We start from the raw sequence: 12778 nt of genomic DNA, 5'->3' as shown, positions 1-12778 counted from the left end.
AATCTAAAACATTTTTGAAATGATTTTGTTCAAAATAAAATTGTTTAAATTAAATAATAGGAAATGAATATAAAATAGGAAATATACAAAGACAGTTTACTACAGAAAACTACAGTTCAGTTCAATTAACTACAAAAAAAACAACAACATTAAAATGGTTTAAGAACTGGTAACTTAAACAGGGTTTGTACAGATACTGCAAAATACAATTCCAGGACTTTCAAGTACTTTTTTGGTTTTCAAGGACTAAAATCAGATCTCACTTATCAATCAAATTGTTATCATCTTTCAAATTGTAATAAATAATCTAACACAACAAAATGGTACAAATAAAGAATGCAATGACTGACTGTGGCAACTTCAACATGTGAAAGGATACTATGGCAAAGTTATCGCTTTCCTTTTTCAAACAAATTTTTTTTCATGAATATATGATTGAGCTGAAGAATGAAAGCTATGTCATACACTATCATATGTGCTCATAGACACTAGGGGTGTGACAGGTTTACAAGGTGTGACAAAATGCAGATACTTGGTTCACTTAAACAAATCAATGTTTTTAATACTTTAAGAAGTATTCAAATGATAAAATATTTGTCTTTTAAATCACAAAAAGTATAACAATGCAGTTGTATTTTGAAATGTTTTAACTAATCTAGAGCTTAACTAATGATTATACATTGTCTAGACAATATCGATATTAAAACTTATATTATATAAGTCTTATATTTAACTAATTTTAACCTCATATAGCTAAAAAATAATAATAATTTGTGACGGATTGTACATAGACCTTAAAAGTATTTTTTTCTTAAAAAGTGCAAATATGCAACATGAGGTAGGCCTATACGAATTAAATTAAATATTGTGTGTTTGAGTAGGCCAGTGGTTCCCAAACTTTTTCTCCCGGCCCCACCTTTTGTAGAGTAAAAATATTTTAAGTTTCAGTTTGTTTTGCAAAATAATCTGCTGATTTTGCACGATCCCTCAATTTGGAAACCAGTAGAGCAGGCGATTTGTGCTCTATTAATTCGGTCTGTTACGATGCTTTATGATTACTAATGCCTGTGTAGTACGGCGTTGCACACAGAGGACAAAAATGTTCATCCTCAACCCTTTATCATCATTTGTGTTCAAATCAAAGCTGACAGAAATGGATTTGTTTTTGTTTAATGCTTGTCCATTTTATATATGCATTTAAATTTTGGATTCCTTTAAAACGGAATGTGGAAAAACAGGTTTTATTTTGACTATATTTATATACAAAAGAAACAATGAGCCAATAATAATTGTCCTCAAATAAAGTATCAAAACCAAGTACATGGTTTTATTGAACAACACTGTTAAAGGGGGGGTGAAATCCTATTTCATGCATACTGAGTTTTTTACACTGTTAAAGAGTTGGATTCCCATGCTAAACATGGACAAAGTTTAAAAAATTAAGTTGTACGTTTGAAGGAGTATTTCTGTTCCAAAAATACTCCTTCCGGTTTGTCACAAGTTTCGGAAAGTTTTTTTCGAGTATGGCTCTGTGTGACGTTAGATGGAGCGGAATTTCCTTATATGGGTCCTAAGGGCACTTCTGCCGGAAGAGCGCGCGTTCCCGTATAGCAGAGCACTGAGAGCACAACAGACTTCACTGATCAGAGCGAGAGCGTCGCGAAATGTCACAAAAGGAGTGTGTTTTTGGTTGCCAGGGCAAGACAACCCTGCACAGATTACCAAAGAAAAAACAGCATTAAGGGACCAGTGGATGGAGTTTATTTTTACAGAGCATCAACGGAGTTGTGCAAGTGTTTGTGTTTGTTCCCTGCATTTCTAAAATGCTTGTTACAAACAAAGCCCAGTTTGACGACGGATTTGCGTATCGTTTATTTCTTAAGGATGATGCAATCCCAACGAAAAAGGGTCACGATTGTGTGTTGGAACCACAGGCGGTGAGTAAAACTGCTTCAAATATCTCTGCCTCCTTGTTAGTGCGTCCGCCTCCCATCGGAGACCCGGGTTCGAGCCCGGCTCGGAGCGAGTCGTTGCTGCTGCTGCTCTCGTTCAGTTTCAGCCTTCACAGCTGTCACAGCTTCCACATGCTCTCAACGCAAAAGCTTACTGGCGCTCGTGATTCTTTAGCTCCGCCCACACGTCACGCCTCCAGGCGCTCGTGTTTTTCCGGGAAAAATCGGTACAGACTATCTTTCTCTTATGAATATAATAAAACTAAAGACTTTTTGGAGTTATGAAGGATGCAGTACTACTCTATAGGTACTCAAGATTAACAGGATATTGAGTGAAAACGAGCATTTCACCCCCCCTTTAAATACATAATGTAATATGCCTATATTATAACAAATACCTGCAGAGGGCGCAAACGGCTTGGTGATGTTTTATGTGATTAAACGACATTTAAATCAATTTAATTTTAATATCTGGCCACATGCAATTCCGAAACTTTTATTTCGAAACCGTGATGTACAATAAATCGCATATTTAGAAATATCTTGACGTATTCTCCTGTGTTGGCAAAGGTTTAAATAATTTACGTTACAAATCAAGTGAGTTTTCCCACATGAACGTTAAGCAACCTGAACTCACCGCATATGCAGAGGAGTTTAGCCCCTTTCACATATACAGTATTTACTGATAAATTACCATTAAGAGATCATTGGTGAACAGGACCTTTTCAAAAATCGTGGTAAATTCATTATAACAATCATATCGTTGGAAATCTTTGACTATTGCACCAAGCAGCTTTTTCAATGTGTCGCGCTCGAGACCCAGAATTCTTTTCCAATTCATCAGCTAATGCTGGTCTTGTATTCATAAGAGCAAAAACTTCTGATTGGCTATTAATGTTAGTGTAGTTGGGAGTGAAAGCTGTGTTCCTCACATACAGTGGTAGGTGAACATGAACTTGAATGTGATATCAACAAGTGTTTTTAAAATAGGATTCATTTTTTTTTTCCACAGCCAAACGCCGCATGCTGTACATCCGGCACTGTGCTGAAAAGCTTTAAGCCCTGCAATTAACCAATGTCTTTTTGCAGATTCCTGCAAATCTAACCAAGCTACTCTTTATCTGTAGTGAATTTACTGTTAAACCAAAAACTAAACAATGAACAATATAACAAGGTTACTGAGAGATGGACAACTGGACAACTCAAAGAATCTGGACCTGGTCTATCCTAATACCCCGTCACATTTCTGTGTTAACATTGTCCTCCCATTGTCTTGTTGCTTTTCTTGCTTCTCTGAGAAGCAAAAAAGATTAATTAGAAAAATACAGAGCTTAGAAAAACCAAACACGTTCCAAGAGATCAACATACATAAAATTCTGAACTACAAATCTCCAAAGCCTTAGTCCTTTTCGTTGCCTTCTGCTCTCTTTTACAAACTATTTTTTTTCCAATGGACCACAAACATGGCCAAACCCTGCAGGCGACACAGTGGTCTGATCAACTCAAATGGGAATGTGAAGGGTTAAGGTCTGTTCTATAAACTCCCACTTAAGGATCTCCTCTGGCAGCCTGTGGTGGGGCTTAAAATCCTGATTTGACAGATCACATTTTACTCACAGGCACCAAGAAAATAGCCAACCACTGCCTGCACTGCGCTTCTGCTCTTTAACGTGGCAGAACACATCCAAGAGTCTTGAGATACAATGGGAACGAGGTTGAGAATGCTCATATCAGCAGTCATAGTGGCATCATGTGTGCTCTCAGCATCTGGTGCACACTATCACACTCACAGGTATCACAGACTGGAGGATGTAGCACTTACTGAGGAAACCCATGCAAGGGCACAGAGGAATAAGGTAAACTTTGTGTTTTTATTTCATGGCTAATTGTTATCTTGTGCAAACGGTGACAGAACAGAATATTTAGAAATGGGTTTGTTTTTGTCTAATGCTTGTCCATTTTATATATGCATTTTAATTTTGGATTCATCGGATTTCATTTGTGTTTAGTTTAATTGATTTTGCTTGTTCCAAATTCAACATTTAACTAACCCATATATGACACATGGAATCTAATGCAACATATTAAATCATATCTATTATATTTTTAAAAAATGACCTACGGTAAATGTTTTAAATAAACTGCTTTAAAATGTTAATAATGCAAACTATTAAGGACCAATTCTCACTAGTTGCTTATTAGCATGCACAGTATTAACATATTGGCTGTTTATTAGTACTTATAAGGCACATATTAAATGCTTTATTCTGCAAGACAATATTTTAGATCCTCTCCATACCTAAACTTATCAACTACATTACTAACTATTAATAAGCAGCAAATTAGGAGTTTGCTCAGTGAAAACTCTTAATTAATAGTGAATATGTGTTCCCCATTCTGAAGTGTTACACATATACATACATATATACATAATGCAAATTTAAACTTAATATAAAAACTGATTAACATGTCAAATATATTCAGTATTAAGATTATACATTTACTGCATTGCAATTTAAAAAAAAAAAAAAATTATTACTGATTGTTAATATTTTACTATGTAACTAATGATTCAAAATTACATGTTTATTCACATTTATTTAAAGTATGCTAAGTGACTTAAGCCAAAGTAAATAACACCACACATTTACAGGTTTACATCTGTTACATTTCCACCATAAAATCAGATTACTTCCATGTACTTATGGTTTTGAAACCATACGGCTTTGTTCAAATAAACAGTTCTGTGTGGAAGCTGTCTGATTAGTCAGCAGTTGTTTTAGAGGAGTTCCCTCAGGCTCATATTCTCCCACCCACAGCTTCACACTAACTCATAGGTCTGACACTGTCAGGGTGATTTAACAGACGCCTGAAGACACACAGGTCCAAACAGACGCTCGCCCCAACAAGCCCAAAGTGATAACAGTTGTTCATGAACAGGATGTCAGAGTAGTATTCTCAAAAAATAACCTCTCATCAATTTCTCACCCACATGTCATTACAAACCCTCATGTTATGACTTTTTTTCATCCATGAAACACAAAAGGAGATTGTTTTCCATGCATTGATAATGAACAGGGTTTTTGAAGCTTCAAATCTTCAAAAAGGATGCAAACTTACCTTAAAAGTGTCATAAAAAAAGCAATACAAGAGCGTTCTGTGATGAAAAGGTACAAATTCAAGTAATTAAAAAAAAACTAAAATACTTTATTTCGGTACTTGGAAAAAATAGCCATATTTTTTGAATGCTACTAAATGATCCAGAAGCAATGGTAAACGGTTCTCTTGATGGGAATACTTTCGGTGAATAAGATAAGATGTCAATCTTTTTTCATGTAAAGCTCTCTTATGACAACTTATATCCAACAGTTATCCTTCATTGTAACCAAATACACAGGACTTTCTCCATCCTTCAGAATTCCTCCTTTTGATTTCTACAGAAGAAGATCACACAGGTATGGAAGCCCATTTCCACTACTGAATAAAAATAAAGGTATCTGTAACTTTTTATCTCACAATTCCAATTTCTTTATTTTTTTTTACAGTTGCGAGTTAAAAAATCTCACAGTTTAAATTTTTTTCTCAGAATTGTGAGTTTTTATTTTTTAAAAAGTCTTATTTGGTGTCAGAAATGGGCTTCCATATACAGGTCTGAATCGACATGACAACGGAACATATATTCTTTGTTTAACATTAATGCAAAGGTTGGGAAGTAAAAAAAAAAAAAAACAAGACATTAATTATTGATGTTCAACCTGAATGTGGCATCCTTCTGAAAAACTGTCCCAACTAATGAAGCCATTTTACAGAGGGCGACAGATGACACCCCCGATGACTCTACCCCATTGGCTCCTGGAGGAGACCCTTTAGGTAACAAATAATTGACACCTGGTCAACTGTGTGAAAAGAATGAGTGATGGGCTCTTTTTAAAAACCACACGTTGCTCACAAGAGCCATTATTTGTTCACGAGTTATGTCTATGTGAGTGGGAAGCTTCATTAACTTAAATTAAATTTTGTTCATGTTTCCAGACCTTCCAACTTGTCTACTGTGTGTGTGTCTAACTGGATCGGTCTACTGCGAGGAGGTCGACCCAGAGATGACGGCAGTGCCAGCTCTGCCAAAGGAGACAAACTACCTCTACGCTCGGTACAACAAGATAAAAAAGATATCAGCCAAAGATTTCAAAGATCTCGGTGAGTTCTTCCTGACTTGACTTGCTCTGGCATTCTCGTTGACCCCCCTTACTTTGTTGGGGGAAAAAATACAATCCTTGTGGACAGGATAAGGGATTGCCCCTTAAGGAGAGCAGGAGACAAACAGCTGCTCCTTTTCAGAAACAACCCACAATTCATTTCATCCAAAAGATTTCCAAATGTTAAGGGACATGATAGACAAACCACGATGCGATCACAAGAGATTGCGAGTTTTTTTTCCATTGCATAAAGACATCGATCACATTTTGGAACCACAGCATCCTACAAAACACGTGTGTTGACAAAAACTTGCAAATGTGGTAAACTACTCTGTTTGCAGCAGTGCATCATGGGTAGAATAAAGTTAGTTAGAGACCTTTAGGGGCCTAATGCATCAAAGGTTTAAAAAAAAAAAGTTTATTGGATAATTAGTTGAATATATATAGGGTATTCACAATTGATGTTAATAAAACACTCGATAATAAGTTGACTTTTGACAGCACAAAAAAAATAAAACTTTTAACAAAAACTACAATACCAACAAAAAAAATTAACCACGTGGACGGCAGGAGTGTCATTTCTACGCCAAACTGTCTAGGTGTCTAACAAATGACGCTTAACTTTCACATGATCAATTTAATGCTCTTCTGTCTATTTCCATTCATCCACTACAGTTACTCTGAAGAGAATCGACTTCACGGGAAATATCATTTCTGAGATTGAAGACGGTGCGTTTGCGAAGCTTACCATGCTAGAGGAGCTCTCACTAGCCGAAAACCAGCTGGTGAAGCTACCAATGCTACCGGCGAAATTAGTCTCCTTCAACGCGAACCACAACAAACTGAGGACCAAAGGAATCAAGTCAAATGCTTTCAAGGTAAAGAGCCACAAATTACACTCCCTGTTGGAAAACACTTCAAGCCAACGCACAACCCTTTTAGACTTTTTCCATTTCTAGAAAGAATACCCTACCGAATTGATTTAATCAAGACAATTTTAGACTTTTGAAAGACTATTTGAATCTTTTGCTCTCACTTCCAGAAATTAAGCAAGCTGACACATCTGTATCTTGCTCACAATGAACTGGAGGCGGTTCCTCTCATTCCAGAGACTGTCCGCACACTTCACCTACAGGTTTGAAACCCCGACGTGTTTTGAATGCTGACAAGTCTTCTGGAACTCTAACCCCTTCTCTTGCTGTGCTTTTTAGAACAATAACATTTCAAGCGTGACTGTGGACACCTTCTGCAAAAGTAACAACACCTACTACATCCGCTCCAACATGAACGAAATCCGCATGGATGGAAATCCAGTCAACCTCGGCCAGTACCCCAACAGTTTCACATGCCTGCATTCTCTGCCAATTGGGCGATACCAATGAAAACAGAATCAAAGGTACACTACAGTGAGAAGTCCTTGGATAGCAAATGATGATGACTAAAACCGAGAAGCAAAAGTCATTCGGTCTCCTGGTGCTTGAGCAGAGACGACTGTAGAAGCTAATATCATGAGAACCTGTATTATACATCTAGTTATGTAACAGCTGCCCAAACACTTAGATTTCCTCTTGATATTGACGTTGTAGATGAACCTGAACTGCAAGTCTTTGAAAGAATAACTTCATATCCATTGTAAATAACCACTGGAGGCTACTGCTTTGAAAAATGTGAGCTCATGAAAAGCTGCAGTCAAGCTTTTAGTATTCCTCAGAACTCTGTGAATTTCTGACACCTCTAGTACTGTTAAATGGTCTTTCTTTAGCTGAAATTAAGATGCCTGCTAAGTTAATTAGAAGACGAGGAACTCTTGCCAAATTCCAAGTCACTGATCTTTCCCAGCTGGCTTTACTTTAATATTTTGAATATTATTTATATGCTAAATTTGTAATTACTACCTATATGTGAATTAAACATGAATAGAGTGTACAGTAAAGCATTTGTATGTTATTTTTGCTTTTGTAGGTCAAATACACTTTTATTTCTTCCTAAAAACGTGTGACTAGTTTGCTTTTATCTTTTACAACTATGCCAGACTGTAGATTAAGCAAAAAAAAAGAAAAAAGAAAAAAGGCAGTTTCAAAAAGAGACCAAAACAACTGTCTGCAAATTGCAAACCCAAATATTTTGCACACAGAAACTTCTGGAAAAAGTGGGGTAATATTGTTCCATTTAACCAGCCAAATTGGCAGCGATCACAGCACAATGATCCAAGCAAAAAATGGAATGTTTTTCATATTGACTCGAAGGCTTTATTCCCAAACTTTCACTGCCATCGAGTCATGGAATGTGTTCCCAATCTGACATTCAGCAATCTTTCTCATACTCTTGAGTATAAGTCTCATGATATATACATATTAGGGGGAAGTACTTACAAGAAGAGAAATACAAGTGGAGAACTTTGTTATTCCATGTAGAATCTTTGAAATATTTCTCTCAAAGGAATTCATTAAACCAAGTGTCTTTGTTTTGGATACTGATAAAAAAAAACTACTAATAAAAGAAAATAAATGTATAGCCGGAATGCACGGTAAGTCGTTTTGGATAAAAGCGTTTGCTAAATGCATAAATGCAAATGTGGATACACATTGGACTAAATAATCATATTCCTTATTAAACTTATTAAAATATTAACTTACTATATAAAGATTTAATGAAAGTGATAGAAATACAAACCTTTTCCATTACAAATTAGATTATCATCATAACAACAACAAAAGTTTGAATAGTACCAACTGGACAAATCTCAATTTAAATCGAGTCCCTTTTTGTTTAGTTTGTGTGTAGCTGTGATTAGATTTCAATAAAAGTCACAACTAGTTTCATGATCAATGAGAACTGACATTGCTGTCAATTCTCAATACTAGTGATCGACCGATATTGCTTTTTTTGCAATAAAAAGGTATATTGCTTATACTTTAGATGACCTAGTATTTTCTACAATCAAATAAATATTTATTAAAAATATTTAAAAGAAAGTAAACTATAACCAACAGGGGACTCAGTATTCTGGGAAGTTAGGAATCATATTTTTTCTAATAAAGTCAAGGTAACACATGAATATGACAGTGGGCAAATGCGTAAAGCTCTGCATAATTTGATAGATTTATCAAATAGATTGCAAGGTTTGTGAAATGTAATTTTCATTAGCCATTCAAATATTTGTTTAAATGATGTAAATGCTGCATGGTGACTGTAAATGAGAAAACATTATAATGTTTACCTTTCCATTACTAAAAATATAAAAGGAATCGTTATAATACTTTCTGTATACATTTTACTTCCTTTGTTTAACGCTGCCATTGGATTATTAAACAGACTTCTTTTCATATTGGAACTGTTAACTGTTATTGTCCAATGCCAATTTAGGAAAAATGCCAAATATCGGCCGATATATCGGTCGACCATTACTCAGTGCTCAAGTATTTGTGCCCATACATAAAATGCCAAATATCGGCCGATATATCGGTCGACCATTACTCAGTGCTCAAGTATTTGTGCCCATACATAGTTGGATGAGCACTTTATTCCCTGCTTCTATTCCTGGTTACCTGAAAGTGCTGAAACGTTTGACGCCTCTCCTCACATCTCTCAGAGAACGTCCTCAAGGTCCTGAAGAACAGAAGAAGGTCTTTTGTGTCCTCCACTCTGCAAACAAGATGATATTGTTACATTAATACCCCAGAACACCAAACATTGATTTGCACACTTTGATAAATAAACATTTTGGTAAATTCTAATTGGATTATTTGATAAGAAAACAAATCACAAGGAAATATCCTCCACATACATGGTGTATTTGTGATTAATCCCATTCACAGGCTGACATTACGAGACATTTTGAGATTTTCCATAGATTTACCAGGGGCCCAGAAAACTGTGGCACAGAACGCAACTTTCCATGACTCTCGAGTCTTGTCTGTGAAAGGCCGGTGCTGTAATGTGTGATGGAAAAATGGTACGTTTCTCAAAACGAAATGGATCCACTCCAAGAGTAAAAGACAGCAGCTTAATGGCAAGAGTTGGAGAAAAGGCTCCCACACAATTAATGTCCACCTTAAACTTTTTGGATTTGGGTGAGCTGAAAGTTTACAAACATTAATCAGCCATCTGGATTGACTGACGTCTAACGCTGTTTAAAAGAAACCACAGACAAATCAACCTCGCCGACGGATCTCATTTTGTAATACATGCATTTCAGATTTGTTGACTGGGGACCTTGAATCTGAAAAAGTCATTTTAAAGAACGCTTACCTTTTAACTTCGAACAGACTAAACACACCGAATGCCAGGATTGCTCAACAGACCGATTAATGGCAAATCAATGTTTGGCTGCTTTGTATAATTTCACTAAATTTGCCCCTTCAGTTTTACTCATTTGCTTGGTTATGCTGCCAAGAACCTGTGGTATGTGCTAATATTAGATTCATGATTTTATTTGTCACGTACAAGTTATATGACATACAACAAGCAGTGAAATGTAGGTCTGGCATAATCTTTTTAGACTGTGCAAAAAAATTAGAGAAAATATGTATAGATGTATAGGTTCCAAAAACCTGTGTGATTGTGCTTCGTTTGTGCTTTGATTCAAACTTCACACTCGTCAAAAATCAAAACATCAACAACAGAACAAAAGTTGGAAGCACAGCTATAGAGGATACAGTAGTTTTAGCGCTTTAAAACTTTCTCCACAGACATGCCTGAATCCACTTATGTACCTGACCACAAAAGTGCTCAAAAAATTCTTAAGTTTACACGGACCGTAATAGTTATAAAATGCGTCTTCCTGAGACGCAGAGGCAACTCAGACTTATGTGAGAATCATTATCTCCAGTATTTTTCCAAGTCTCTCGTGCCAGGACTCTCAGACCAGACAATATGATCCAGATGTACATTCAGCGACCAGGAGGCTGGCTGCACTTTAGAAAAGAACCCAAACAAATCGCCGCCAAAACAGCAGCATTGCTTCAAACTGTAATTTGTCATCCCAAGTGGAACAACCACAAAAGATCCAATAGTCATGCTTTTAGAAAACAAACTCTGAAATGTAAAGAAATTCATTGGTAGTTCAAATGTATAAGTGTAAAGCATTTACATTTCATGTGATATTATGTTGATTGAGAGATCAGTTGCTTTTAATCAATGGAAATGTACCATAAAGCTACAGATACAGGAATTGTATCACTCTAAACCAACGAATGAAGCAAATACATTAACTAGGACAGCAATGGTTTTGATCGATCCCTGAGGTCTCTGGTGGAGTCACCTTCAGGTGGTCCACACGTTCACTTTTTTTGGGGTGCTGTTGGCTGTCAACGACTTGCTGGTGCCATTTATTGACAGTTTAATGAGCGGGACATGTTATGGACCGTCAACACAGCACTTTTAAACATTAAATCCACACATCATTATGTGGGGTGCGGATTTCTTATGAACACAACTGACTGAACTGACTCATTACAGCACCAGAAGAGCAACCATCCATAGTTTAGAAAGAGAGATTACTCCACCAACATAAAAAAAAACATGCTCCTGCCGTAAAGCTGCTCTTCTCATTTTTGTGGAGTTTACCACAAAAAAGGAACAATACAAAACTGACAGAACAGAACAAAAAAGCACAATACAGCAACAGAACACAATAGAATAGAACAAAGCAGAACAGATGGGTAAAATCTGAGAACAAACTTTGAAGTTGCTAGCATGTTTTTAACATTTTTCTTAAGTTGCTATCATGTTTCTAGCATAATTACCATGTTGGTTGCATGTTTTTATCATGACTAGCATGCATTTAACGTAATAAGCATGTTGTTAACATGCATCTAGTATGATTAGAAAGATGTTAGTATGATTTAACATTTTGATGGCATATTGCTAATATGATTAATAAGTTGTTAGCATGATTCATAAAGTTTGCTAACACATTGTTTCCATGATTAACATGTTGCTAGCATGTTGTTTACCACATTGCTAGTATGATTAGCATGTTGTTAGCCTGTTTCTAGCATGTTTTTAACATGATAAGCATGTTGCTGAAGATCTGACCTGAGTTTGGTGGTTGTAGCTATAAAACTCTAGGAGGAGATACTGATTAAATTTTGGCTCAGAATAATAAATCCAGATTTTTTTTTTGCCGCATTACTAGAAACAGAATACAATGGAACAAAGCAAAAAAAGTCTAGAAAACGAAATAGAATAACAATAGATGGAACAGAGCAGAATATTACAAAATATAACAGAATACAGAGAGGAGAAGAACAGAACAGAATAAAACATCACAACAGAACAGGAAACTAGGGATGCACGAGCATGATTTTTCTTGGCCTCCGATACCGATTTTTTACAAGCCAAACTGGCCGATTCCGATACCGATTTTTTACAAGGCAAACTGTAAAATAGTAAAATATCGGTTTCCACTAGGGTTGTGCCGATAGACAATAGTATCGTGTATCAATGATAGTCAGAGATATCGACGTAAGCAGATGTCTTTGTCGATAGTCAAGACGATATTAGGCTCATTCTCCTATTAATGTATTACATTATGATAATAATAACTATTATCATTTTTATAAGGTGGCCTATTATAATTCGGCTATCAAACTGCCCAGCTATTTCACTTCAGCATCGTATTTCACA

At 36.0% G+C, this 12778-nt stretch overlaps 2 protein-coding genes across 5 annotated transcripts in view; one reads left to right on the top strand and one right to left on the bottom strand.

The window, feature by feature from the left end:
- Positions 1–12778, bottom strand: part of cenpp (centromere protein P) — a 67955-nt gene that overhangs the window by 39331 nt on the left and 15846 nt on the right. For all 4 annotated transcript variants that reach the window (XM_052538972.1, XM_052538973.1, XM_052538974.1 and 1 more), the window contains exon 6: positions 9697–9793. In XM_052538972.1, coding sequence (XP_052394932.1) covers positions 9697–9793 — 97 coding nt within the window. The remainder of the gene's footprint in view (positions 1–9696; positions 9794–12778) is intronic.
- Positions 1828–8081, top strand: LOC127942948 (mimecan-like). Its single transcript, XM_052538978.1, has 6 exons — positions 1828–3808; positions 5762–5822; positions 5985–6149; positions 6824–7026; positions 7191–7283; positions 7360–8081. Exons 1-6 carry the CDS (start codon positions 3656–3658, stop codon positions 7528–7530), a joined length of 846 nt encoding a protein of 281 aa, XP_052394938.1. The 5' UTR covers positions 1828–3655; the 3' UTR covers positions 7531–8081.

The sequence above is a fragment of the Carassius gibelio genome, chromosome A22, assembly GCF_023724105.1.
Source record: "Carassius gibelio isolate Cgi1373 ecotype wild population from Czech Republic chromosome A22, carGib1.2-hapl.c, whole genome shotgun sequence".
In the NCBI taxonomy this organism is placed as follows: domain Eukaryota; kingdom Metazoa; phylum Chordata; class Actinopteri; order Cypriniformes; family Cyprinidae; genus Carassius; species Carassius gibelio.
The sequence above is the reverse complement of the archived record's forward strand: the minus strand, read 5'-3'. Positions and strand labels throughout refer to the sequence as shown.

Coding starts and splice junctions, on each gene's coding strand:
- LOC127942948 (XM_052538978.1), top strand. CDS start 3,656: ATGGGAACGAGGTTGAGAATGCTCATATCAGCAGTCATAGTGGCATCA. Junction 3,809..5,761: donor CAAGGGCACAGAGGAATAAG/GTAAACTTTGTG, acceptor GCCATTTTACAG/AGGGCGACAGATGACACCCC. Junction 6,150..6,823: donor CAAAGATTTCAAAGATCTCG/GTGAGTTCTTCC, acceptor CATCCACTACAG/TTACTCTGAAGAGAATCGAC.